This window comes from Sorghum bicolor, chromosome 8 (genome assembly GCF_000003195.3).
Source record: "Sorghum bicolor cultivar BTx623 chromosome 8, Sorghum_bicolor_NCBIv3, whole genome shotgun sequence".
NCBI lineage: Eukaryota > Viridiplantae > Streptophyta > Magnoliopsida > Poales > Poaceae > Sorghum > Sorghum bicolor.
The window spans coordinates 49,159,220-49,183,973 of record NC_012877.2 but is presented as its reverse complement, the minus strand read 5'-3'; the positions used below and the strand labels follow the sequence as shown (position 1 = coordinate 49,183,973).

The 24,754-nt window shown below is 40.1% G+C and overlaps 2 protein-coding genes across 2 annotated transcripts; one reads left to right on the top strand and one right to left on the bottom strand.

Annotated features, from left to right (window-relative positions):
- LOC8064568 lies at positions 65-23,214 on the top strand. The gene is made up of 21 exons (XM_021445965.1): positions 65-980; positions 1,074-1,467; positions 1,571-1,708; positions 1,814-1,881; positions 1,995-2,019; positions 2,105-2,334; positions 2,420-2,461; positions 2,542-2,667; positions 3,907-4,286; positions 4,374-4,551; positions 4,643-4,741; positions 4,821-4,952; positions 5,043-5,148; positions 6,575-6,753; positions 7,399-7,494; positions 7,590-8,170; positions 8,256-8,311; positions 9,257-9,446; positions 21,738-21,818; positions 22,276-22,318; positions 22,968-23,214. The coding sequence occupies exons 3-12, from the start codon at positions 1,684-1,686 to the stop codon at positions 4,923-4,925; spliced, it is 1,278 nt and encodes a 425-aa protein (XP_021301640.1). The 5' UTR covers positions 65-980; positions 1,074-1,467; positions 1,571-1,683; the 3' UTR covers positions 4,926-4,952; positions 5,043-5,148; positions 6,575-6,753; positions 7,399-7,494; positions 7,590-8,170; positions 8,256-8,311; positions 9,257-9,446; positions 21,738-21,818; positions 22,276-22,318; positions 22,968-23,214.
- On the bottom strand, positions 8,661-9,215 carry LOC8064567 (protein FAR1-RELATED SEQUENCE 5). Its single transcript, XM_021466068.1, has one exon. It carries the CDS (start codon positions 9,213-9,215, stop codon positions 8,661-8,663), a length of 555 nt encoding a protein of 184 aa, XP_021321743.1.

The following is a 24,754-nucleotide window of genomic DNA, read 5'->3' as shown; positions in this document are numbered from 1 at the left end:
ATTTTTTATATCTTTTTTCTCTTTTATTATATGTTTTTGCTTTCAATATTTTTATGTTCTTAATTTCAAGTGAAGAAGAAGCCTGATCCTAGACCTAAAGTTGGTTTTTCAAGGTTCTCTGTTTCAACTTTTTCTAGTGTGACAAAATCTCTCTCAACTAAACATCAAGATGTGATTCAGAAGTATGGGTTTGGATCTTTGCTTATGTTTGATGAGTGTTCTGTTCCTAGAAATTTTGTTCATTGGGTTGCTCGTCTTGTCAATTTCAACTCTGGAGATATAGTTGTTAATGGCAAAGTGATATCTCTTACCAAGGAGGCTGTTCATTTAGTTCTTGATCTTCCTTTTGGTGGTGAGCCTTTTCCTACTGATTATGCCTCTGGCAAAGCATGTTTACTGTCAAGGTTTGGGAAGGACAGCGTACCACCTATTAGCTACTTCTCTGAGGCCCTTATTTCTAAGAAAGAATTGTCAGATGATAATATGTTTGTTTGTTTCATTGTTGTTGCATTGAGTACCTTTCTTTGCCCCAATTCTTCTGTTGTTCCAAGTCAAAGGTTCTTTGGCATTTTTGAAGACCTTGAAAAGATTCGATCTTATGATTGGTGTGGTTTTATATTGTCATGGTTGGTTGAGTACATCAAGTTATTCAATCAGTTGAAGGGTTGCAAATCTACTCACCAAGCCACTCTTGGTGGTTGTCTATATTTCCTTGTTGTAAGTTTTCTTTCTTTTTTTCTTTTTTCTGTTTTTTTTATTTCTAATGAAACTTTTCATTTGTATTTAAATATTTTCTCCTTATTTATGTTCTATATCTTGATCATGTTGATTTTGGTTCCAATCAAGTTCCTTCTACTATTCCTCGAATTTTAGTTTGGAAGAAAGACATGATTACTCGTTATGCAAGTCTTGATTTGAAAGAAGAAGGTTGCTATGGTTATCATCCTATTATGGATTATTCAAGGACTTGCTATGCTAAGGTGATTTGATATTCTATTCATTTTTTCTTTTGTTGTTGTTTTCTTTCAATTTGTGTAACTATAGTTTTGTATTGCATTTCTATTTGTTTGTAGGATATGAGATTACTTCCTCAGATTTGTGACCAGCATATTGATCCTGAATTTGTTAGTCAGCTTGATCGTTATGCTCGTTGTAAACTTCCTGCTGAATTGAAGGATGGTATTTGCAACCTAATTGAGAAGCATTGTTTGAACTGTGGTGTTTCTGTTAATTTTGATGTGAATTCAATGAATGCTTTATCTGATGTTATGAGATTGACCTTTATCAAGCTCTGGAAGCATGTGTATTCTGTTACCAAGATGTCTCAGCATTTAGTTTTGGAGGTTATTAAACTTTTGTCTGAGGGTATTGAAAAGGATGAAAATTTTGGTTATGATGATGGAGGTCTTCAATCATCTCCTGTAATTCCTGAAGCTGATCCTACGCCTTCTGGTCGTCATGATAAAGGTATGTTTTAATTTTTTTCCCTTTTGTTATCTATAATCTTCCTATTTATTTATTTATTTTTCTTATATTTTTGTTTTCACTTGTCTTCTTTTATATTTTTTAGCTAAGTTTGATCTGGATATTCAAGAAGTTCATCCTTCATAGTTCAAACTTCATCGATCTGCCACTCATGATGAAGGTCTTCAATCATCTCCTGTTATTCCTAAAGTTGGTCATATGCCTTCTGTTCGTCATGGTAAAGGTATGGTTTTATGTTGTTTTGACTTTCCTTTTTTCTATAATCTTCCTTTTTACTTATTTTTCTTATATTTTTGGTTTTCACTTGTCTTCTTTTATATTTTTTCAGCTAAGTTTGATACGGATATTGAAGAAGTTCATCCTTCACAGTTCAAACTTCATCAATCTACCACTGATGTATGTTTGTCATATGTATTATCTGTATTTATTTGTTTGTTTGTATCTTGTTTTATTGATATTTAAGTTATACTCTATTTTTTGAATTCCTTTTTTTAACATAATTTGTTCAGGTTTCTCCATATAATTGTGCTAAAGGTATGTCATTTTTGTCTAATCCTGTTGCTTTTATATGTTGTATTTTTATATGATCTCATGTTTGCTTATTTTAATTTTTATATAGTTATTGATGATCTTGGTGGCACTAATTCAAAAGTTCTATCAAATTCTAAGAATCCTCTTGTCGACGTATCTAATTTGAAATCTGTGAAGAAAAGCTCTTTGAAGAAATTAGTGTCTATTGGACATGATAGTTCTCCAGTTACTGAAGTTGTTGATCTTGAGAACAAATATGTTCCTGAATCTATCTCTCCAGCTTCTGTTCCTGGATTTTCAAGATATTTTCCTCGGAAGGTGAGTTTTTCCTTTTATTTTCTTCTGATTTAGTTTTATTACCTTCATATGTTTTTATTGATTATGATTTTTCTTGTTTTCTTAGAGTGGAAGTTTGTTGAAGAAAGCTGGCTTGGCATTTTCTAGTGTTAGTGTTCTTACTCTTTTTGTTATCTCACTTCTATTTATTTTTTTTCTTTTTATTCATTTATTTTGTTATTTTTCCAGGCTGCTTTGGTAATGCAGACTTTAGATTTTACTCAGATATCTCCTTCTCCTCATGAGGTTGTTCGTAGTTCAAGTGTTCGTCGTTCTGGTGGTAATGTTCGTTCTTCATCAAGATCTAGAGAGCAGGTACTCTTTATTGTTAATTAACTTTTACTATTTTTCTGCTGTTATAATTTACTGCTAGTATCCTAGTTATAGTTTTATTCAACTTTAGTTATAGTTTTGTGCAATGTGTAATTTATAGTTTTCATCTATGTAAGTAGTACTCACTTTAAGAATTTTGGTTGTAATAGTTCTGTTTTTTATTTTAGTTTTTTTTTTGTTGTTGGCATTATATGTTTTTGCCTTATATTTTTCATTCCATTCCTATAATTTAGTTTGTTCTTCTTCTTTCCTTTTTGTTTTTTGTGTGGTTGTTACTGCTACATTGCATATGTTGTTTCTGAATCTCAGTTTTAGCGATGTGTTGATTTCTAAGTTGATTTTGTGAGGCTGATCATGGTTTTAGAAATGGAATGGCAAAAATGTAGTGGTTGCTGCTTCCTACTTAGATTCATCTACTTAGGATTAGAAGAAATCTCGTGAATTAGATTGCATCAGTATGTTTACTGTTTTGACAACCCAAGCAGTGGCATTGGGACGCTAGGTTAATCCTTATTTAAATGTCTGTAGCGGGTGCATGAGGCATGATTCTTGCCTTGCTGCTCCCCATTTGTTTAGATCTTTGTTTGTCATATCTTTGTTTGGAGATCTCTATGTTTTTTATTTTTTTTAGATTTATTGTGGATGCCCTGTGTTGGGGTTTGGGTTTGGTGAACTGTTAGAAGTGAGTTGGATTAATGTTGAATTGGTTATATGAAGTTTATAGAAACCCCAATCAGGAAGTCTGATCAGTTGTTCTTGTAGATGATCTTCGTCTCTGAATGTCAATGGTTGGAACATTAAGTCTTCTTTTTGTGATAGTAGCTCTCTGAATGTCTAGTTCTATTCACTCTTAATAGGATATTTATGAAATATCATAGCCTCATACTTGTTATGGGTATTGATCGATTTTAGCACCTAAAGATTAGATAACAATGTATGTTTTGGTATCCTAGTTACAGTTTTGTTCAACTTTAGTTACAATTCTTTGTAATGTGTAATTTATAGTTTTCATCTATGTAAGTAGTACTCACTTTAAGAATATTGATTCTAGTAGTTTTGTTTTTATTGTATTTTTATTCTAGATTTTTTGCTTACATTGTATGGTTTTGCCTTATATCTTTCATGCCAGTCCTGATCTAGGTTTTGCTATCACCCCTGTCTTTCTTATAATTTTCCTTTACTGTACTTTAATTTTTTTTTTGCATTATTTTGTGTTTCCAGTTGTCTCCTGATGTTAAGGTTGTTGGTTCCAAAAATTTTGTTCAAAATGTTGGTGAAATGACCAAGAAGTCCAATGCTCTATACAATAGTAAATTGGATTTGCATGGTTCTAGCAGGAGTTCTCCTGTTGTTCAGCCTCCCGTCCCGTCTGATGGTACTTTGCCTAGTTATGCTCGGTTAAGTCATTCTTATGTGCCCAAGTCTCAAGATTTATCTTTAGGTGGAAAGGTTCCTTTGCATGGTCCCAGGCGTTTTGTTAACCCTGGTCCTTTGTTCCGTGGTGATTATGAAACTGATAAGTGCAAGTTCTACAAAGTTAATAAATCTGAAGTTGATAACTACAAGATTCTCTGTGTGTTGGCTTCTTCAGAGTTTCATAAGTAAATTTATATACACACACACATATGTACATATATTCTTTTTTGTAAATATATCTTTTGTTATGATTTTTTATTTCCTTGTTTCAGTGAAGATGCGGTTTCTTTGTCTGGTGTTCGTTGCACCTTCTGGTCCCTTGGAGAGTCATTAAAGCCTGGTGGATTTGTGAATACCTTTGTTGTTTCATGCTTCTGTTATAGCTTGTTCTCAAAACCTAATGGTCATCCATATTTCTCTAAAAGGCACTACTTTTTCTCCAATATTGGTGTAAGTTTTTTCATAGTTCTCTTTTTATTTCTCTTTTTTAAAAAACTTAATCTAGTTGTCAATGATTCTTTTTTATTATGATTTGTTTTAGGATAATCTATTACTTGATTTTGATCAAGCTGACCAGGATCTATTGATGAGATCGTTTCGGAGGTCTGCTAAGGCTAGGCCTTTGCCTCAGTCTAATATGGTATGTTTTTTTCAAATTTCTGTATTAGTTATTATATTTTTTTTGGTCCTATTGTTTACTGTGTAACCTTTTTTCCTAGTTGTTTTTTCCTATATTGCACCAGAAGCATTGGTTTGTCTTTGTAGTTGATATCAAGGATCGCCACTTTGTTTTTCTTGATTCATACTATGATCGGAATTCCTAGTATCATCAAGACATTGAGCACAGGCTTGTATGTATATTTTATTTTCTTTATGTTTTTGTATTAATTTTTAGTGTTTTAAAAGGTTGATCATGTTACTTGCTTTTGATGTTTTTGCAGATAAACTCTTTTCCGTATCATTGGGACAAATTTGTCCAAGTTGACATGGATTTTAACTTTTTGGTATTGAGTATCCTAAAGTTCCTGAGCAACCTCTAGATAATACGTGAGTTCTTTATATGTTTTTATTTGTTGTACTGTTGCTTTAGTTTTATAGTCATTTCTAATCTTCTGTGTTTGATTAGCTTATTTTAGATGTCCTTGGCTGCTTTCAGTATTGTTTTATATGTATAGGTTTCTTAGTTATAGTGTAGGTCTACTTTATTTACAGTTTATTGTATTCTGTATTTTATAGATTTTATTGATGTAAGTTTGATTGAGTTCTAGTATTAGTGTAGTATTTGCACTCAAAGTTAAAAAATGAAGGGTAGTTTGGTAACATTATATGTTGTCTTGCAGGTAATATTAAATTTGTGTTTGTTTGGTTTGTTTGGTTAACACCACTTGTCTTTTTTTGTTTTTGCAATCTATAGAAATATTCTGTTTTTTGTGGTTTCTCTTTTGTTTTTTTGTTTTTTGTTCAGATTTTCTTTCTTTTTGGCATTCTATAGAAGAAGTTTGATATTTTGCATTTACATCCTAGTTGTATAGTACTTATATGTATTTGTTTGCTATAAATAGTATATAATATTACTAGTTGGTTTCTTTAGCCTCGTTTTTATGTTTCTGTGTCTATTTTTCGTAGCTTTTGTTATCATCAAAATGCTACATTGACCTTGATTATAGTAGCATTGCATTTTATTTTGATCATGCTAAAATATTGAAGTTAGTTTATACCTTAGTGTTCTAAAAATACTGTTAGTAGCATCCTAAGGAAAAGATTCAGAGCACAATTAGAAAAGTTCAGCAATAGGCATGAACTTTTCTTGGGTTACTAGGTGTGTGTATGTCTTTTGATTTTGTGCTATGTTTTTTATGCTTATACTGTACACCTCATGATTTGAGTTGGCTTGTGCTTATTTCTAATATATAAGTTGTAGTTTCATATACATTTTTTTAAAATGCTTATACCTTGATTATTTTTTATGTTAAGGTGCTCAATTAATTTTTGATGTTGGCTTAGCTTGTTGTTCCTAGCTAAACATGTGTTTAATTTTATCCATGTTGGATGTTGCTTGCAGTATCAGTTTTATTTGATACATTTTTTTGTATTCGGTCTTATTTTGTCTCTCTCTCTCTCACTCTTAGTTAAGTTTAGTGTGTCCTTGTTTTTCTCTCTTTAGGTTGCAGTTAAGTTTTATGCTTGTGTTGTATTTGTATGTGGAGTAGGTCATCGGTCTCTGTTAAGTATACTGTCAGTTTATTTTACTTTCTTTTTTTATTTTAGTTTTAATGTTAGTTCAGTTTAGACATTAGTCTCTGTTCTATTTTGTCTATTCATTTTAGTTTTAGATTTTTATTTTAGTTTCAGTATCAGTTACTTCCTAGTTGTATAGTACTTATATATATTTGTTTGGTATAACTAATATATATTATCACTATAAGTGTATTTGAGGGGTTTTTTAAAAAACATATTTTCTATTTTTGTCTAGGTCTGATTCTGGCATATATGCTATGATGTTTCTTGAGTATTGGAATTCTCCTAGGGTCCTTTTATGCAACATGTTCAGTCATCAAGATATTCCATCAATCAGAGTTAAGATTGCAAATGAGCTTTTTTCATCACAAGAACACCGGCATGAAGTATCGTGTTTATGACTACAAACTTGATGTATGAGTTGAAATTTATTTTCGTAATTGTTTTATTTTTTGTATTATGATAGTTTTTATTTGCTTTTTATTAGGACTAAATCTTTCCAGGAGCTCTGTGCTTGATGATTGTAGTAGTTCGCAATCTTTGTGGATCATTTCTTTTAAAATAGTTCTCTCTTTCATGTAGGCAGTTGCATCTGCCTTTGGAATTGTAAACCAAACTTAGTTTCACATGCTGTATTGTCCTTGGAATGAAGTTTCTCGACGAGATTCAATATAATATTTCTTACATCATAGTAATAATTCTGGAATATAAATATATGCTATTTTATGTTCTCATTTGTGGCGCTAGTGCTTTTTTTGCTGATGTCCTTGTATCTTCTTTTGCACTATCTTCATGACCTTGCTTCTGCTTCTTTTTGCTTTTTCCTGAGGGGCCTATATTTTCAATGTTAGTCATTAGTTATGCATAGTATTAGGTGTTACTCCATCTATTTGTAACGAATATGTATAGTGTTTGTCATCACTTACTTCTGTTTATTGGTTTCTTGTTCTTTTTTGCTTGCTTTGTAGCCATCTTCTCTCTGATTTCTTCTACTATTGTTTTCAGTCTTACTGGTTTCTTTGGTCTTACTTTGTTCTTTATCCTTTCTGAATCTTCTAGATGTACAATGTCTTCACTATGTTGTTCTTCATCATTTGTGGAATCATCTTGTTCTTCAAGAGCTTCTTCATCCATCCTGTTGAATTCTTCATCAAGGTAAGTCATAAGTTCTTCCCTCTTTAATCCTTTAGATGTCAGCAATATTGCTTTCCTAGATAACATATTGAATCTGAGCAGTTCATTGGTTTCAGGCGTTTCATCTGATTGCGTTATTATCATTTTTATTCCTTCTTGCTCCATCTGTCAATGAAATACTTTTCAGGTATCTCATCTATCTCTTCTTCTACTATAACTTTTAGTATGTGACAACATAAAATTGCATCCTTGCAGAATTTTGCACAGATGCAACTAAATTCCTCCTTTCCTTTGTTAAGATCTGTTAGGACTATATATTTCCTATTTGTTTGTAGCTGATGCACTCTGTTCGACTTGTGCCATACCTCAAAGCATTTTCCATCTTCTATCTCTTTGTATTTTAGTCTTTCTGTCATTTTTAGCTGGAACTAAAATTTTAGAAATATGTTCCTATTGTATCGCTCAGCTGCTTGTAACTCAATCTTGTATCCAGTCTGTAGTTCTTTAGGTCTCTTCTGTTTGCTCACATTATCTTCAGTTTTTTCCATTATTCCAATTCTATCTATGATTCTTTGGTACTCTTTCATGGTGATTATGTTGTATGTTGGTCCCACGTTGTCCTTCAACCGAGCATTGGTTTGTTCACTTCTTCCTATGCTTTGAAGAAATGGATAGAAGTAGTCTTTGAAGTATACTGGTATTAACCTCTTCCTGTGTTCCCACATCTTGTTGAAGTACTTATTATGTTCTAGCTTATAATCTGCAATCATTTTCTGCCATAGGTCTTCAAATTCTTCTTCTGTTACTGAGTTGTTGACTATGTCTTCAAATCTCTCTGGTAAGCCTTCATTTGCTGCAAAGCATCTTCCATTCTTGTTGTAGCATTTTGATTTTATATGAAAGAAGCAGTTCCTATGAATTGTTTCGGGCATTACTGTTGCTATGGCTGCTCTCATGGCTTGGTCTTGGTCTGTAATAATTGTCTTTGGATGCTTGCCTCCCATAGATTCTAGGAATGCTTCAAACAACCATTTGAATGTTTCTATAGTTTCATCTAAGATGAATGCACATCCAAATATAAGTGTATGTCCATATCCTGATACTCCTACTATTGGCGCAAATGGAAGGTTGTATTTGTTTGTCATGTAGGTCGTATCAAAACTTAGGAAATCTCCATACTTTGAATATCATTTCTGTGATATGCCTTCTCTCCAGTATATGTTCTTCACTTTGTTCTCTTCATCTACATGTATTTTGTAGAAGAATGTTTGATCTTCTGCTGCCCTCTGCATAAAGTACTGCATAACTTTGTTCATGTCATTTCCTTTTAGCTCCCTATTTATCTTTGTTCTCTCATTCTGCACATCTTTCTTCTTATATGGTAGGGCTGTGACATTTCCTCTTAGATATGACAGTATTGCAATCATTTGTCTTGTTGGTATGTTATTGTTGTTCAGTGTCCTTATCATTGCTTTTTCCATATCTGTCATATATTTCCTTCCACTGAATAGTTTATTCCTGTTCTGTGGGCTGAGCTCATGATTGTGGTCGAGTTCTAGTCTTACAACCTTCCATTTATCATTTTCTATCTTCACTTCCATAAGCACTGGGTAGTTGGTTTTCACTTGTATGTTTGTTTTCCTCTTTGCCCCTTTCTTCTTAGCTTCATCATTCATCTGTTTTTCTTCTTCTTGCTCATCTGTCTTCTTCTTTGATGGTTTTCCATATCTGTGACATCTCATCTCTTGTTTGTATATTTCATTGCTCCTTTTCTTACTTGTAGTTCGTGTTGTATGAGTAACTATCACTTCAAATCCAGCTATGAAGCCATAAAAGCTGAAGAAATGATGTGCATCTTCTCTGGTTTCAATACCATACCAATTTGGGGTGTGTACTTGATATTAGTATCTGCATTGTTTCCATCTGCAGCTGCTTCCTGTTCTTTCCTGATGAACTCTTCAACTTCTTCTTCTGTAAGTTCTTGGCTTCCATTTCTTTCATTAAACTCTGTGACCTGTTGAATTGATTGTTGTCACACCCAAATTTAAGGATAAATTTGAGTACAATAATCTCATGTGCGCCCCAGGAATAGTCGCGCACACAAGTCGACAAATTATAAATGTATCATAACAAGTGTCTTACAAAACGTTATTACAACACAAATATATCAAAGTCTGCGACAAACGGAAAATAAACTCATAACTAGCTATTATAAGATAACTCCAACACAGGGACGACCGACTGGGGGATTGCCAACCTAGAAGTCCTCCGGAAATTCCTCGTAAAAGCTGTCATCTGTTACCCATCCGGGATTTTTGTCCAAAAGAAAAAAAAACAAGCGTGAGTACATCTCGTACTCCGCAAGCATAACATAGGAATTTATGCGGCTCAAAGAGGTCAGACACTGGCTACTGCAGTTAGCATTTTAATTGGTCAATGTTTTAATCCTATTTAATCATCAATTATGCTTAAGCTCCCGATTAGCCCAAATGAGCATATGATAATAACACCGTTAACCTTCACGACTAACACCATCACCATCACGGTTAAACCACATTAATCATCACGATCCATGCGTCAGATTTTCATAAGTTATTTCCCATAACCATCCACACCCAACTATTCCGTAAGGGTCCAAGGCCGCTCATGTCCGAGAGCACGGCTAGTATACCAGTTTGATCAAACTCTGCGCAGAGGTGTGCACTTTTCCCGTAAGTCGTGTTACCCATATGCCCGGGGTTTGCAAGACCCACTAACACTACCAAGGTGAGCGGGCAGGGAACACTATGAAGCCTTCCATAGGCCACGTCTAACCAGTTAGGGCCGCGAGGTTTCCTCGGCAGGCAGATATAGAGAACCCCCTTTCCTATGGCACATTTCCATCACGGCTATACACATAGGAACAGAAGCAGTTCTATACCCAAAGTGGCAAGCCCCTCTTGCGCCCTTTCGGGTAACCTCTAACCAGCTAGCTGAGATCCTATTACTGAGCTAAAGTTAGAGCCATATAACCATCACGGTTGCACTGTAAGTCCCAGATTGTCGCTTACAGAGAAGTCCTTACGGAGGGTCTAGGTCAACTCGACCGAAGTCAATTGCACCATAGCCCTTTTTCCCAACATTTATCATCATATTCATTAAAGTCAGAGTGATAATAAATTCTCAATTAATTAAAGCACTAGCAAAGCTACCCACATGCATTCTACCCATAGGTGTCATAAATATATAGTCAGGTAGCTAGGATGTCCTTAGGGTTACCAAATTAGACACATGCAGATGCGTAATTAATTAAGTGAATAGGTGTACAAGGGAAACCCATGTTATACTTGCCTTCGGTGAAGGGGAACTACTGCTGGTCCTGCTGCTCCTCGAAGAAAAATGGATCACCCACGGACACGTCACCGTCTGCGCTCGATCGGTACCACACAACAACACGCATCCAGGTTCATTCATACAAGCAAACAATCATTTAATTAGAACAGTACACCAACAGATCAAAAATGAAATAAAATATTTAAAAACAGAACCTACGATTCGCTACGATCACATAGATACGAAGATCACGAAAATCGGAGCTAAAACGACCAAGTTACGACCTTTCGGCGATTTCCTATAGGCAATTAATTAATTAAACCTAACCCTGAAAATAAAAAGTGGCAAACTATAGAAACAGTGGTACTATCATGTAGAGAATTTAATTACGAACCTAACGCAATTTGAACGGGTCAATTCGGAGCTATAACGAATATTTTATGGCCAAAACAAGTTCAGTGGCAATTCTGTAATTTCCCGAAAGCGTATTTTGACCTAACCGACGGATAATACGTTTTCTAAAAGAGAAAACGTATTTTACTCGAAAGCGCTAGGGACTGCGGCCGAATTAGGAAATCTGGGAGGGGCTCTTTAAGCAAATTTTCCCCCGAAGGGGTATGGTGCGCTGAGGGCCGTCAGATCGCGAACGGACGGCCGAGATTAGAGAAAGGGGGAAAAGAGAGAGAGGGGCGGCGCTCCTGGCCGGAGGGAAAGGAGGGCGCGGCGGCAGCCATTGCTGGCCGACCCAAGCTCGCCGGCGAAATCCGATAGGGCGCTACGGGGCATGGTTTTGCGAACCGAAACTACCGGGAGAGAGAGGAGGTCGCAGCGAACTCGATTCCAAGCTTAGCGCGGCCGGGGAGACCACACGTGGCCCGCTCCATGGCCGGCGGCCATGGAGCTCGACGGAGTTCGCCGAAACCGACCCCAACGACCAAGAAACGGAACGAAACGAGCACCAGGAGGAAGCGAGGAAGGAGGCGATGCTCACCCAGGGGACGAAACGCGGCAAAAGGGCTCCAAACGGAGGAACGACGCGCGGCGGCGCTTGCTGCTCCGGCAGTTTCTTTTCTGCGCTAGGATGAGAGGAAAACGGAGGCGAGGAGGGGGAATGGGGGAGAAAGAACAGGGCTCGGGCGCGGGGCTCTTCAAAAGCTTCCGAGGCGCGGGGAAAAAGGGAGAGAGGGGGATCGTGGGCGCGGGGCTCGGCCCGGGCGGTTTCCAACCGAGAGGAAGGAGCGGGGCGTCGGTTGGGAGAAGAGGGAGCTGACAGGCGGGCCCGGCCTGTCAGCGGGTGAGAGAGAGAGGGGGAAGGGAGGGGAAGGCGGCTGGGCCGGCCCAAGAAGGAGATGGGGCGCGCGGGGGGTGTTGCTGGGCCTCCAAGCCGAAAAGAGGAAGGGGAAGAGAAGTTTCTTTTTTTTTCTTTTTTTTTTATATACTAATTTTTTTCCAATTGAGATTTTGAGCAGGAAAAAGAAAATAAAAGAATCACTTTGTTTTCCAATCAATCATCACAAAAGAAATGCTCCGGCATGAATGCAACATAAACATTTCTCTAAGTTTATAACAAATTTTAATTTCTCCAAATTTATTTATTTTCCTATAGTGAAAATGCTCACAAAATAAATTCATTTAAATTCAATTCATCTATTTTAAATAAGTAAAGTTTTTGGGTGTTCCAATTCTACCCCCCTTAAAGATAATCTCGTCCTCGAGATTGAGACGGTGCTTACTCAAAGAGATACGGATAAGATTGTCTCAGCTCATCTTCTCTTTCCCAAGTGGCTTCTTCTTCTTTATATCGGTGCCACTGCACTTTGCACATCTTTATAACCCGACTCCGGGTGACTCTTTCCGCTGTTTCTAAGATCTTGATTGGATATTCCTCATAAGTTAGATCTCCTTCAACTGTGAGTTCCTCCAATGGAATTTGTTCCTCAGGCACTCGCAAACATTTCTTCAGTTGCGACACATGGAACACATCGTGAATACCCGACATACTCGCAGGCAACTCTAACTGATAGGCCACTTCTCCACGTCTCCTAAGAATTCTGAACGGTCCAACGTACCTTGGTGCCAATTTTCCCTTCATATTAAATCTCCTGACACTTCTCATAGGTGACACCTTCAAGTACACATAGTCGCCTATCTCGAATGCCAAATCTCTTCTTCTAGTATCAGCATAACTCTTTTGCCGAGACTGGGCTACTTTCAAATTGTCCCGTATTTTCCGCACTTTTTCCTCTGCATCTCTAAGAACATCAGGTCCAAATACTTGACTCTCACCAGTCTGATTCCAAAACAGAGGTGTTCTACATTTCCGCCCATACAATGCTTCAAACGGTGCCATATCAAGACTTTTCTGGTAACTATTATTATATGAAAATTCAGCATATGGTAAACTAGTGTCCCAACTGGTACCATACTGTAACGCACACGCTCTCAACATGTCTTCTAGAATCTGATTTACTCTTTCGGTCTGCCCATCAGTTTGGGGATGATACGCGGAACTAAAGTTCAACTTTGTTCCCAATGATTCATGTACTTTATGCCAAAACTGAGACGTGAATTGTGTGCCCCGATCAGACACGATCTTCTTCGGAACTCCGTGCAGACTCACGATTCTATCCATATATAACTTTGCCAACTTTGCACCATCATAGTTGGTCTTAACGGGCAAAAAGTGAGCAACTTTAGTGAGTCGATCCACTATTACCCAAATTGAATCATACCCACGCTGGGTGCGGGGCAATCCAGTGATGAAATCCATACCTACTTCTTCCCATTTCCATTCGGGCACTTGCATTGGCTGCAACAACCCTGCAGGTCTTTGGTGCTCGGCTTTCACCCTCTGACAAGTATCACATAACGCTACATACTCTGCCACATCTCTCTTTAATCCATACCACCAATAGTTTTCTTTAAGATCTAGATACATCTTGGTGCTTCCGGGGTGAATTGAATATGCAGAGTCATGTGCTTCACGCAGGATTGCATCTCGGATGGATTTCACTTCTGGCACACATATTCTCTTCCCAAACCATAGTGTACCATTTTCATCTAACTTGAAACCCGGTGCTTTTCCAAGCACTACATTCTCTGAAATTTCTTTTAATTTCTCATCTTCCAACTGACCTTTGCGGATTTCTTGCTCTAGGGTGGGCTCTAACTCCAATTCAACAGTGTTGTTCACTAAACCCAAATTGAGATGCTCTATTTCAGCTAGCAACTCTGTGGGAATGAAGGTCAATTGCAGCCCATTAGCATAACTCTTTCGGCTAAGTGCATCGGCAACAACGTTTGCCTTCCCGGGATGATAATGCACTTCCAGGTCATAATCCTTTATTAATTCTAGCCAGCGGCGTTGCCTTAGGTTCAGATCTGACTGTGTGAAAATATACTTCAAACTTTTGTGATCCGTATAAATATCACACTTATGTCCAATTAGATAATGCCTCCAAATCTTCAGAGCATGAACCACGGCAGCTAGCTCCAAATCATGAGTAGGATAGTTCAGCTCATGTTTTCTCAACTGCCTGGATGCGTACGCCACTACTCTTCCTTCTTGCATAAGCACACAGCCAAGGCCTAGGCGAGATGCATCGCAATAAATAGAGAAGGTTTTGCTCAGATCTGGTAAGGTCAACACGGGGGCTGTGGTCAACCTTTTCTTTAGCTCCTCAAAATTTTCTTGACACTTATCTGACCAAATAAATTTGGCACTCTTCTCTAGTAGGGCTGTCATGGGCTTTGCTAACTTAGAGAAGCCTTCAATAAATCTCCTATAATAACCAGCTAGTCCCAAAAAGCTACGGATCTCACTAGCATTGGTTGGAGGCTTCCAATTTAGCACATCCTGCACTTTACTGGGGTCTACTTCCAATTTAGCACATCCTGCACTTTACTGGGGTCTACGGCTATTCCACCGTTAGAGACCACATGTCCCAAAAATGAGACCTCATCCAACCAAAACTCACACTTGCTTTTCTTGGCATACAATTTATTCTCTCTAAGCTTTTGCAAGACCAGCCTCAAATGTTCAGCATGTTCTTCTTTGGTTTTGGAGAAGATTAATATATCATCAATGAATACTACCACGAACTTATCCAAATACTCCATGAACACCTTGTTCATCATATACATGAAGTATGCAGGTGCATTGGTCAGCCCAAATGACATGACTGTATACTCATACAAGCCATACCTTGTGGTAAAAGCTGTCTTAGGTATGTCAGTTGCACGGATTTTCAACTGGTGATAGCCAGATCGAAGGTCAATTTTGGAGAATACACATGCTCCTTTCAGTTGGTCAAATAAGTCATCTATTCTAGGCAATGGGTACTTGTTTTTAATAGTGACTTCATTTAATGACCGATAATCCACACACATCCTCCTAGTGCCATCTTTCTTATCAACAAAGATTACTGGTGCACCCCATGGTGAAGAACTAGGACGAATAAACCCTTTTTCTTGCAATTCCTTAAGCTGTTTCTTAAGTTCCTCTAATTCATTTACCCCCATTCTATATGGTCTTTTTGCTATGGGTGCATTTCCAGGTAAAAGCTCAATAAGAAATTCAATGTCTCGGTCTGGTGGCATACCTGGCAACTCATCCGGGAAAACATCGGGGAACTCGTCCACCACCTGGTCTTCTTGATTACCACCACTCAACTGATTCACTGTAGCAGTCGGCTGAGGCTGCACTGCCACATCCACACTTATTCTATCCCCACCTGGTGATGTCACCACCACAGCCCTCTCTTGACACTGTATTACTGCCCCATGCTGCTTCATCCAATCCATACCAAGTATGAGGTCAATTCCCATGGTTCTTAGCACAATAGGTTTCACCTTGAAATCTACCCCCCTTAGAGATATACTAGTGGAGGGGCTCCAGTAATTAGCTGGCATGGTGCCTCCCGGTGAATTTACTAGCATGGAATTTTTCAGTGCACAAAGTGGGATGCTATGCACTCTAACAAAAGCTTGGGAGATAAAAGAATGTGAAGCACCAGAATCAAACAGTACTGTAGCGGGGATGGAGTTGATGTTGAACGTACCCATCATAACCTCAGGTGCTTCCTGAGCTGTGTCAGTGGACACATGGTTCACTTTCCCAGAGAACGGAGGTCGAGCAGGCCTCTGATTGTTGTTCTGATTTTGCTGGGCTGGTGGATTCTGCTTCTTGGGGCACTGGTAGGCATAGTGTCCCACCTCTCCGCAGCGGTAACAGGCATTGGGATTGCCGCTGGGTGCTGCACTCTTGCCAGGAGCATTATTGGGCACCCCTTGGCGTGGTGCCTGATTGCTGACCTGATGCTGGGGGCGTTGCTGATTCTGGTTGCCATACTGTTGCTGGGGACGTTGTTGGTTTTGGTGATTGTGCTGCTGGTAGTACTGGGGACGCTGAGGAAACTGACCACGGTTCCACTGATTCTGTGGTCCTTGACTGCGCTGAGGGAATCCCTGCTGAGGGTACGCACGTGGGCGAGTGTTGCTGCCCGACGGCTGCCCCTGGAGCTTTCTCTTCTTTGCATCCATCTCCTTGCGCTTGTTGTCGATGACAATAGCGCGGTTCACCAATTCTTGGAAGCAAGGGTAGGTGTTGCTCATCAGCTGCAGCTGCAGTCCATCATACAGACCCTTCAGGAAGAGACGCTGCTTGTCAGAGTCCCTGGCCACCTCATATGGAGCATATCGTGACAGTTGTGCAAACTTGTCACGATACTCACTGACTGACATCGATCCCTGCTTGAGAGACCGAAACTCTTCTGCTTTTAGTTCTATCAGGCCCTCTGGAATATGATGGGACCTGAACCCTTCCGTAAACTCCTTCCAGGTGACTGGCGGAGCATTGTTCGGGCGTCCATATTGATAGGACTCCCACCACTCCTGTGCAGGTCCTTGCAGCTGGCCTGATGCGTACAGCACTTTCTCCAGGTCGCTGCATTGGGCAATGTTCAGCTGCTTCTCGACTGCTTTTAACCAGTCGTCTGCCTCCAGTGGATCAGAGGCATGGGTGAACACCGGAGGGCGTCCTTTCAAGAACTCCCCTCGCTTGTCACGGACTTGAACCGGCGGTGGTGCTGCTACTGGTTCATTGTTCATACAGTTCATCATAGCTTGCATCAAATTAGCTTGCATACCCATAAGCTGCTCAATAGTCATCGGCGGCGGTGGTGGTGGATTCTCAGGTACACCACGTCCACGGCCACGACCACGGCCACGGCCACGTCCACGACCAGCGGCTGCTCCTTCGGCGTCCATCTGCTTCCAACAAAGATTCATGGCTTTTAGTGATCTTCCAAAAATAATTATTCATCGCTTATAATGAATAAAAACAAGTCTAGCAGTTTTCTGGACAAGTTTCAAACTCAGCAGGTCAGTAATCCGTGCTTATCTCAGAACCTACAGATCCAAAAAGGAATATGGTATACATCGTTGGAAAGGTTAAGAAATTCTCTACAAACTTTATTCAGACCACATTTACTGATTCCAACAGTAACATAATCAAAATTATGATTTATCAGGTTCTGCTCTGGTTCTCAGTCTGCGCAGGTACAGCAGATTAAAACGGACATATCTCACAGATCCGAATAGATAATGAGGTGATTCCAGTTGGAGATGAAAGATATAGCAGTCTAGTTTTCACCATAAAAATTTCTTAATTTTTGACTGAACCGATAATGAGATACTGAATAAGCATCACAGACTGCTCCAGAAACAGCATGACTGAGACAAGATAAAGTAACCCAACCTCGAAATTAAACAACATTACTTCTAAGATTAAGGTTTAGAAACATGCGGACAAGCCCACATGTTTCCACATTCAAACAAAACTCCAAATCATAAATGTTCATCAACACAAACAGCAACTCACTAAAGTTCACATGCCACACATTACTGAAATACTCGTGCTAGCGTCAATCTAGAAAGTACTGGGAAATCTAAGGAGCTCTATCCTGGAGAACGAACTTGCGGGGCTTCTTCTTGTAGATGGGTGGCTGTCCAAGCTGACCACGCAGCTCATCCACCTGACGCTGGAGGCGCTTCCCCGCCTGCTGCGCAACACGCAGCTCCTGTCTCAGTGCCCCATTCATCTCCTGAATGGCACTGACGTGTCTCACAGTCGTATCTAGGGTAGGGTCGCCGGCAGGAGGTGCCAGGACATGCCATGTCTTGCCATCTGGGTCGTTGCGGGGAAGGAACCGGTACCTGTCCTCCTGCATGGCCTCAAAACGGCGGCCATGGTAGTGAAAGTACGCGGCCTGAGCTGCATCCTCTATGCTCTCGTAGGCGGAAGCACGTCTAACCCTGCTCTCGTGGATGGACTCCACCTCGTCCGAGTTGTCGACGTTGTTCTGAGCTGTGATGATCACCTCGGCCTTCCAGTAGGTGTTCTCCAACGGGTGCTTGTGCTCCGAGCAAAGGTAGCGGACGGTGGCGGCAAACTCCGGGTAATAGCTCGCCAACACACCCGTGAGCAGAGTGTGGTAGTGAGCGTCCTCGTCCGCCTCCATGAACTTGTTCCTGGAGGTCCATCCCATCTCTGGAACAACCTGAGGGTACTGAGGCGTCGGTGCTGAACCCGTCGACGCGTGGGGTGCAGGCGAAGGTGGTGCAGGTGCAGGTGGTGCAGGTGCAGGTGGTGCAGGCGCAGGTGGAACTGGAGCGGCAGCCTGCGGAATCGGTACCGCCACTGGTGTAGGAGCTGAAGGTGTAGGCGTAGGGGACCCCGTGTCCATAGGCTCCTCCTCCTCGCCGCCACCAGAGGCGACGACCTCGGGCTCAGGTACGGGTGCTGGTACTGGTGCAGGTGCAGGTACTGGAGCTGGTGCAACTGCCGGAGCACGGGCGGCGACGAAGAGGGCACGGTACGCGGCTGCGCTGCGACGAGGCATCTATAAATTTTGTTTTAAGAATTAGAATCAATATGTTTACATAAATAGAACAGTGAGTAAGAGTATAAACTTTTAATAAAATAACAAGAAAGTAAAGTGAGCAGTGAAATAAATAAAGCGAAAATAAAAACCCTAAAATCGACTGTTTCTACCTAGGTTTGCGTCCTTGCTTTGATACCAATTTGTCACACCCAAATTTAAGGATAAATTTGAGTACAATAATCTCATGTGCGCCCCAGGAATAGTCGCGCACACAAGTCGACAAATTACAAATGTATCATAACAAGTGTCTTACAAAACGTTATTACAACACAAATATATCAAAGTCTGCGACAAACGGAAAATAAACTCATAACTAGCTATTATAAGATAACTCCAACACAGGGACGACCGACTGGGGGATTGCCAACCTAGAAGTCCTCCGGAAATTCCTCGTAAAGGCTGTCATCTGTTACCCATCCGGGATTTTTGTCCAAAAGAAAAAAAAACAAGCGTGAGTACATCTCGTACTCCGCAAGCATAACATAGGAATTTATGCGGCTCAAAGAGGTCAGACACTGGCTACTGCAGTTAGCATTTTAATTGGTCAATGTTTTAATCCTATTTAATCATCAATTATGCTTAAGCTCCCGATTAGCCCAAATGAGCACATGATAATAACACCGTTAACCTTCACGGCTAACACCATCACCATCACGGTTAAACCACATTAATCATCACGATCCATGCGTCAGATTTTCATAAGTTATTTCCCATAACCATCCACACCCAACTATTCCGTAAGGGTCCAAGGCCGCTCATGTCCGAGAGCACGGCTAGTATACCAGTTTGATCAAACTCTGCGCAGAGGTGTGCACTTTTCCCGTAAGTCGTGTTACCCATATGCCCGGGGTTTGCAAGACCCACTAACACTACCAAGGTGAGCGGGCAGGGAACACTATGAAGCCTTCCATAGGCCACGTCTAACCAGTTAGGGCCGCGAGGTTTCCTCGGCAGGCAGATATAGAGAACCCCCTTTCCTATGGCACATTTCCATCACGGCTATACACATAGGAACAGAAGCAGTTCTATACCCAAAGTGGCAAGCCCCTCTTGCGCCCTTTCGGGTAACCTCTAACCAGCTAGCTGAGATCCTATTACTGAGCTAAAGTTAGAGCCATATAACCATCACGGTTGCACTGTAAGTCCCAGATTGTCGCTTACAGAGAAGTCCTTACGGAGGGTCTAGGTCAACTCGACCGAAGTCAATTGCACCATAGCCCTTTTTCCCAACATTTATCATCATATTCATTAAAGTCAGAGTGATAATAAATTCACAATTAATTAAAGCACTAGCAAAACTACCCACATGCAATCTACCCATAGGTGTCATAAATATATAGTCAGGTAGCTAGGATGTCCTTAGGGTTACCAAATTAGACACATGCAGATGCGTAATTAATTAAGTGAATAGGTGTACAAGGGAAACCTATGTTATACTTGCCTTCGGTGAAGGGGAACTGCTGCTGGTCCTGCTGCTCCTCGAAGAAAAATGGATCACCCACGGACACGTCACCGTCTGCGCTCGATCGGTACCACACAACAACACGCATCCAGGTTCATTCATACAAGCAAACAATCATTTAATTAGAACAGTACACCAACAGATCAAAAATGAAATAAAATATTTAAAAACAGAACCTACGATTCGCTACGATCACATAGATACGAAGATCACGAAAATCGGAGCTAAAACGACCAAGTTACGACCTTTCGGCGATTTCCTATAGGCAATTAATTAATTAAACCTAACCCTGAAAATAAAAATTGGCAAACTATAGAAACAGTGGTACTATCATGTAGAGAATTTAATTACGAACCTAACGCAATTTGAACGGGTCAATTCGGAGCTATAACGAATATTTTATGGCCAAAACAAGTTCAGTGGCAATTCTGTAATTTCCCGAAAGCGTATTTTGACCTAACCGACGGATAATACGTTTTCTAAAAGAGAAAACGTATTTTACTCGAAGGCGCTAGGGACTGCGGCCGAATTAGGAAATCTGGGAGGGGCTCTTTAAGCAAATTTTCCCCCGAAGGGGTATGGTGCGCTGAGGGCCGTCAGATCGCGAACGGACGGCCGAGATTAGAGAAAGGGGGAAAAGAGAGAGAGGGGCGGCGCTCCTGGCCGGAGGGAAAGGAGGGCGCGGCGGCAGCCATTGCTGGCCGACCCAAGCTCGCCGGCGAAATTCGATAGGGCGCTACGGGGCATGGTTTTGCGAACCGAAACTACCGGGAGAGAGAGGAGGTCGCAGCGAACTCGATTCCAAGCTTAGCGCGGCCGGGGAGACCACACGTGGCCCGCTCCATGGCCGGCGGCCATGGAGCTCGACGGAGTTCGCCGAAACCGACCCCAACGACCAAGAAACGGAACGAAACGAGCACCAGGAGGAAGCGAGGAAGGAGGCGATGCTCACCCAGGGGACGAAACGCGGCAAAAGGGCTCCAAACGGAGGAACGACGCGCGGCGGCGCTTGCTGCTCCGGCAGTTTCTTTTCTGCGCTAGGATGAGAGGAAAACGGAGGCGAGGAGGGGGAATGGGGGAGAAAGAACAGGGCTCGGGCGCGGGGCTCTTCAAAAGCTTCCGAGGCGCGGGGAAAAAGGGAGAGAGGGGGATCGTGGGCGCGGGGCTCGGCCCGGGCGGTTTCCAACCGAGAGGAAGGAGCGGGGCGTCGGTTGGGAGAAGAGGGAGCTGACAGGGGGGCCCGGCCTGTCAGCGGGTGAGAGAGAGAGGGGGAAGGGGGGGAAGGCGGCTGGGCCGGCCCAAGAAGGAGATGGGGCGCGCGGGGGGGGGTTGCTAGGCCTCCAAGCCGAAAAGAGGAAGGGGAAGAGAAGTTTCTTTTTTTTTCTTTTTTTTTTTATATACTAATTTTTTTCCAATTGAGATTTTGAGCAGGAAAAAGAAAATAAAAGAATCACTTTGTTTTCCAATCAATCATCACAAAAGAAATGCTCCGGCATGAATGCAACATAAACATTTCTCTAAGTTTATAACAAATTTTAATTTCACAGGTAGATGTTCCACATATTGCAGATGTATTGTTGCCAGCACTCATTGATGTGGAATCAACCTCATAATTTAGTTTCTCTAAGGTATGTGTTTTTTTAAAAAAAATATTTGCATTATGTCCAAAAAAGATTTTGTTACCTGGAGTACTTGCATGGATTTAAATATGTCTATCCTGTTAAAATCAATGTCATCAAAGGCTTCATTTGACAAGTAGTTGTCTTTATCTCCCTGTTTGAAAATTTTACAACCCTCATGTTATTATACAAATTTTTATGCATTTTTATGATACTAGATGCGTTCTTTTTAACTTACATTAGAACCTGCTTCAAATATGTAATTTGGCTCCCAGTTCTCCTCATTGTTTTCCTGTAGTACTGTCTTGTTTGCCTTCATGTTAGCAATAATATAAGTATGTTAGTTTCCTGCTCATTTTTTTTTGTATTTCATTGAATATATATATAGAGAGAGATTTACTACCTCATAAGCTTTACTTCTTGTTGTCTGTGCTTCATCTGACAGTGTGTTGTTGTATATATGTAGCCACTGTTGGTCCCAGTCTTGCTGCATAAGTTCAATTAATCAGGTTATGGTCTCCCTGCATATGAAATTATTATTTTTTAGCTTCTTTTGTGAACTTTTGATTTACCTGTAATGTGTGCCTCATTACCTGTTCTTCCTGAGAACTAGACCATGTTTGTTGCATTAGGAGTGCTGTCATTGGTCCCTGCAAAATAGTAATCATTGTTTGAGTTAGTTTGATTCTTGCAATTTATCTCATTAATTTTTGATACTTAACTCATATTCTATACCTAGATTGGAATCAATTGTGTATTATGTTGATCAAAATCTGCATTGATCCCATCTTCCTGGCTTTGTAGGTGTTTAGTCACAGTTGATGTCTTTATCCATCTTCCTTTGTCATGTATGTCATCATACAAATTGTTTGATAATCATAATATTTTGTAATCCATTGAATTGTGAACTTGCACCTGTGCTACCTGCACCTGATATGTTCCAGAGTTGTTTTCTGCATCTCTGTTTTTCTGCATCCGAGATTATTGTAATTAGTTTGATTGCACGCAATTTTTTTGTGGTTTAGCATGGTTTGTGAATTGACTAGTTTAGATTAGCAAATTAGATGTAATTGTTTACTTACTTGTATTTCTTTTCCTCTCCCTTCTTCTTTTCCTGTCATCTTCTTCTTGCTTATCTTCAAACTGTTGTCTTCGTAGATCTGTGCGACTTGGAAGTCTCCTTCGGCAGGTGCGTCCTTTTTCCCCTTTGCTTATTTCAGATCCAATCGGTGTTGAGATCTTTTCTATCGTAGTGTTGTCCTTTTTGCAGACACCCCCTTCTATTTTTCTTTTCTTGTGTTATAAGTTGGTCTTAGTTGGGCTGTTATCTTGGGCTTTTTTTTCCTATTTTTTTATTTCTTCTTTTATATGGGCTTTTTATTTGGGCCTACAAACGGGCTTTTTATATGTGATCGATCCAATCACAAATCTGTGTGATACTAGGTTACTTTCACTCGAATTTATATATATATATATATATATATATATATATATATATATATATATATATATATATATGTTATTTGTGTGTTTCGACCTATTAGGATACTAGGGTGAGGATATGGCCCCAAGTTGCAAATAGACAGATCCTAAAAAAACATCAACCTACGTGCGTCCTATGTACAGCGACAAGACGTCAAGACGTGTACGCACATTCTCTGTTTACAATTTACTGGATTCCCCTGTCTAGTTGAGACACACGTGACTCGAAATGGTTACAAAGTGGCCAACTGACCATTTCTGATGAGCTCGCCATCACAACGTACTTAAAATGGGAAAAAATCGTTTGGTAGAGCAGAGAGAATGGTTGGGATGGTAAACTCGTACTCCTACATTGAAGTCCGATCCTCCATTGGTTCCGGCGTCTATTTCTCTTTTGTACACGTATTTTATTAAGGGGTATATGATTGGGGTGTTAAAGTTTAAAACTGTAGTATTTTTTATTTTATTTGGTAATTGTTGCCTAATTATGAGCTAATTAGGCTTAAAAATTCATCTCACAATTTACTTTCTAACTATGTTTTTAGTTTTGTAAATAGTTTATATTTAATACTTCATGTATATATCCAAACTTTAACTCTCATTACATCAAATGTTTGGATATTTTGAGATGCGTTGTGTAATCTCAAAATATCCAAACATTTGATGTAATGAGTTAAAGTTTAACTCACAAACCAAACAGGAGCATCTCCAACAGTTTGTTATTTTTCATTTGCCAAATCCTGTGTTTTAGCAAGTTGTTATAATTATTTACCAAGTTGAAAAGAGACCATCTCCAACAAATTACTATATTTCACTTGCCAAATAAAAAAAGAGGATGGCCCACCAGATTCGGTTGTTGACCGGTACCCCGACGCCTTCCCTTCATCGCGACCCTGGTTCTTCCCCTTCCATCATGTGAACAGGTCCGGACGCCTTCCCTCCCTTCCCGTCGCGCCACTGCAGGACCTCCTCGTGTCGTGCCGTAGGAACTCCGTCGGGGTCGACTCTAACGAGTGTTTTGATTACGGTGGTGACAATGTCGAACCTGATCATGGTTGAGCTCATCGTACACTTGAAGAATATATTGACGTGCATAGACATATCAGAAACAAGGAGACACATCAACAGTTGAAAGAAGACCTCATCCAGCACCTGTGCAACCATCATCTAGATTTATACTCCTACGCTATATGAATTTTTATGATATATACATTTATAGATTGAATAATTATATGTAATCGGTTTATTAGCTATGATTTTTATTACCTATACATTTATATTTCATCAAGTGTAATCGGTGAACCATTGCAATGATTTCATGGTCCATATTTCATTAATTTTTTATTATGCTTTTCTTGTCGTATCTATGCATGAGCTCTAATCAGCAGGAGCGTGGAACTCTGTCCCATCAGCTGTCATAATCACCAGGCCATCATCGATGCTCCGTCCTTTGGCACGTGGAA

Excerpts from the sequence above, each read along its gene's own strand:
- LOC8064568 (XM_021445965.1), top strand. The coding sequence starts at position 1,684 with ATGCCTTCTGTTCGTCATGGTAAAG. Across the intron at positions 1,882-1,994 it reads TTCATCAATCTACCACTGAT|GTTTCTCCATATAATTGTGC; the intron begins GTATGTTTGTCA and ends TAATTTGTTCAG. Across the intron at positions 2,335-2,419 it reads CAAGATATTTTCCTCGGAAG|AGTGGAAGTTTGTTGAAGAA; the intron begins GTGAGTTTTTCC and ends TTGTTTTCTTAG.
- LOC8064567 (XM_021466068.1), bottom strand. The coding sequence starts at position 9,215 with ATGAGATGTCACAGATATGGAAAACCATCAAAGAAGAAGACAGATGAG.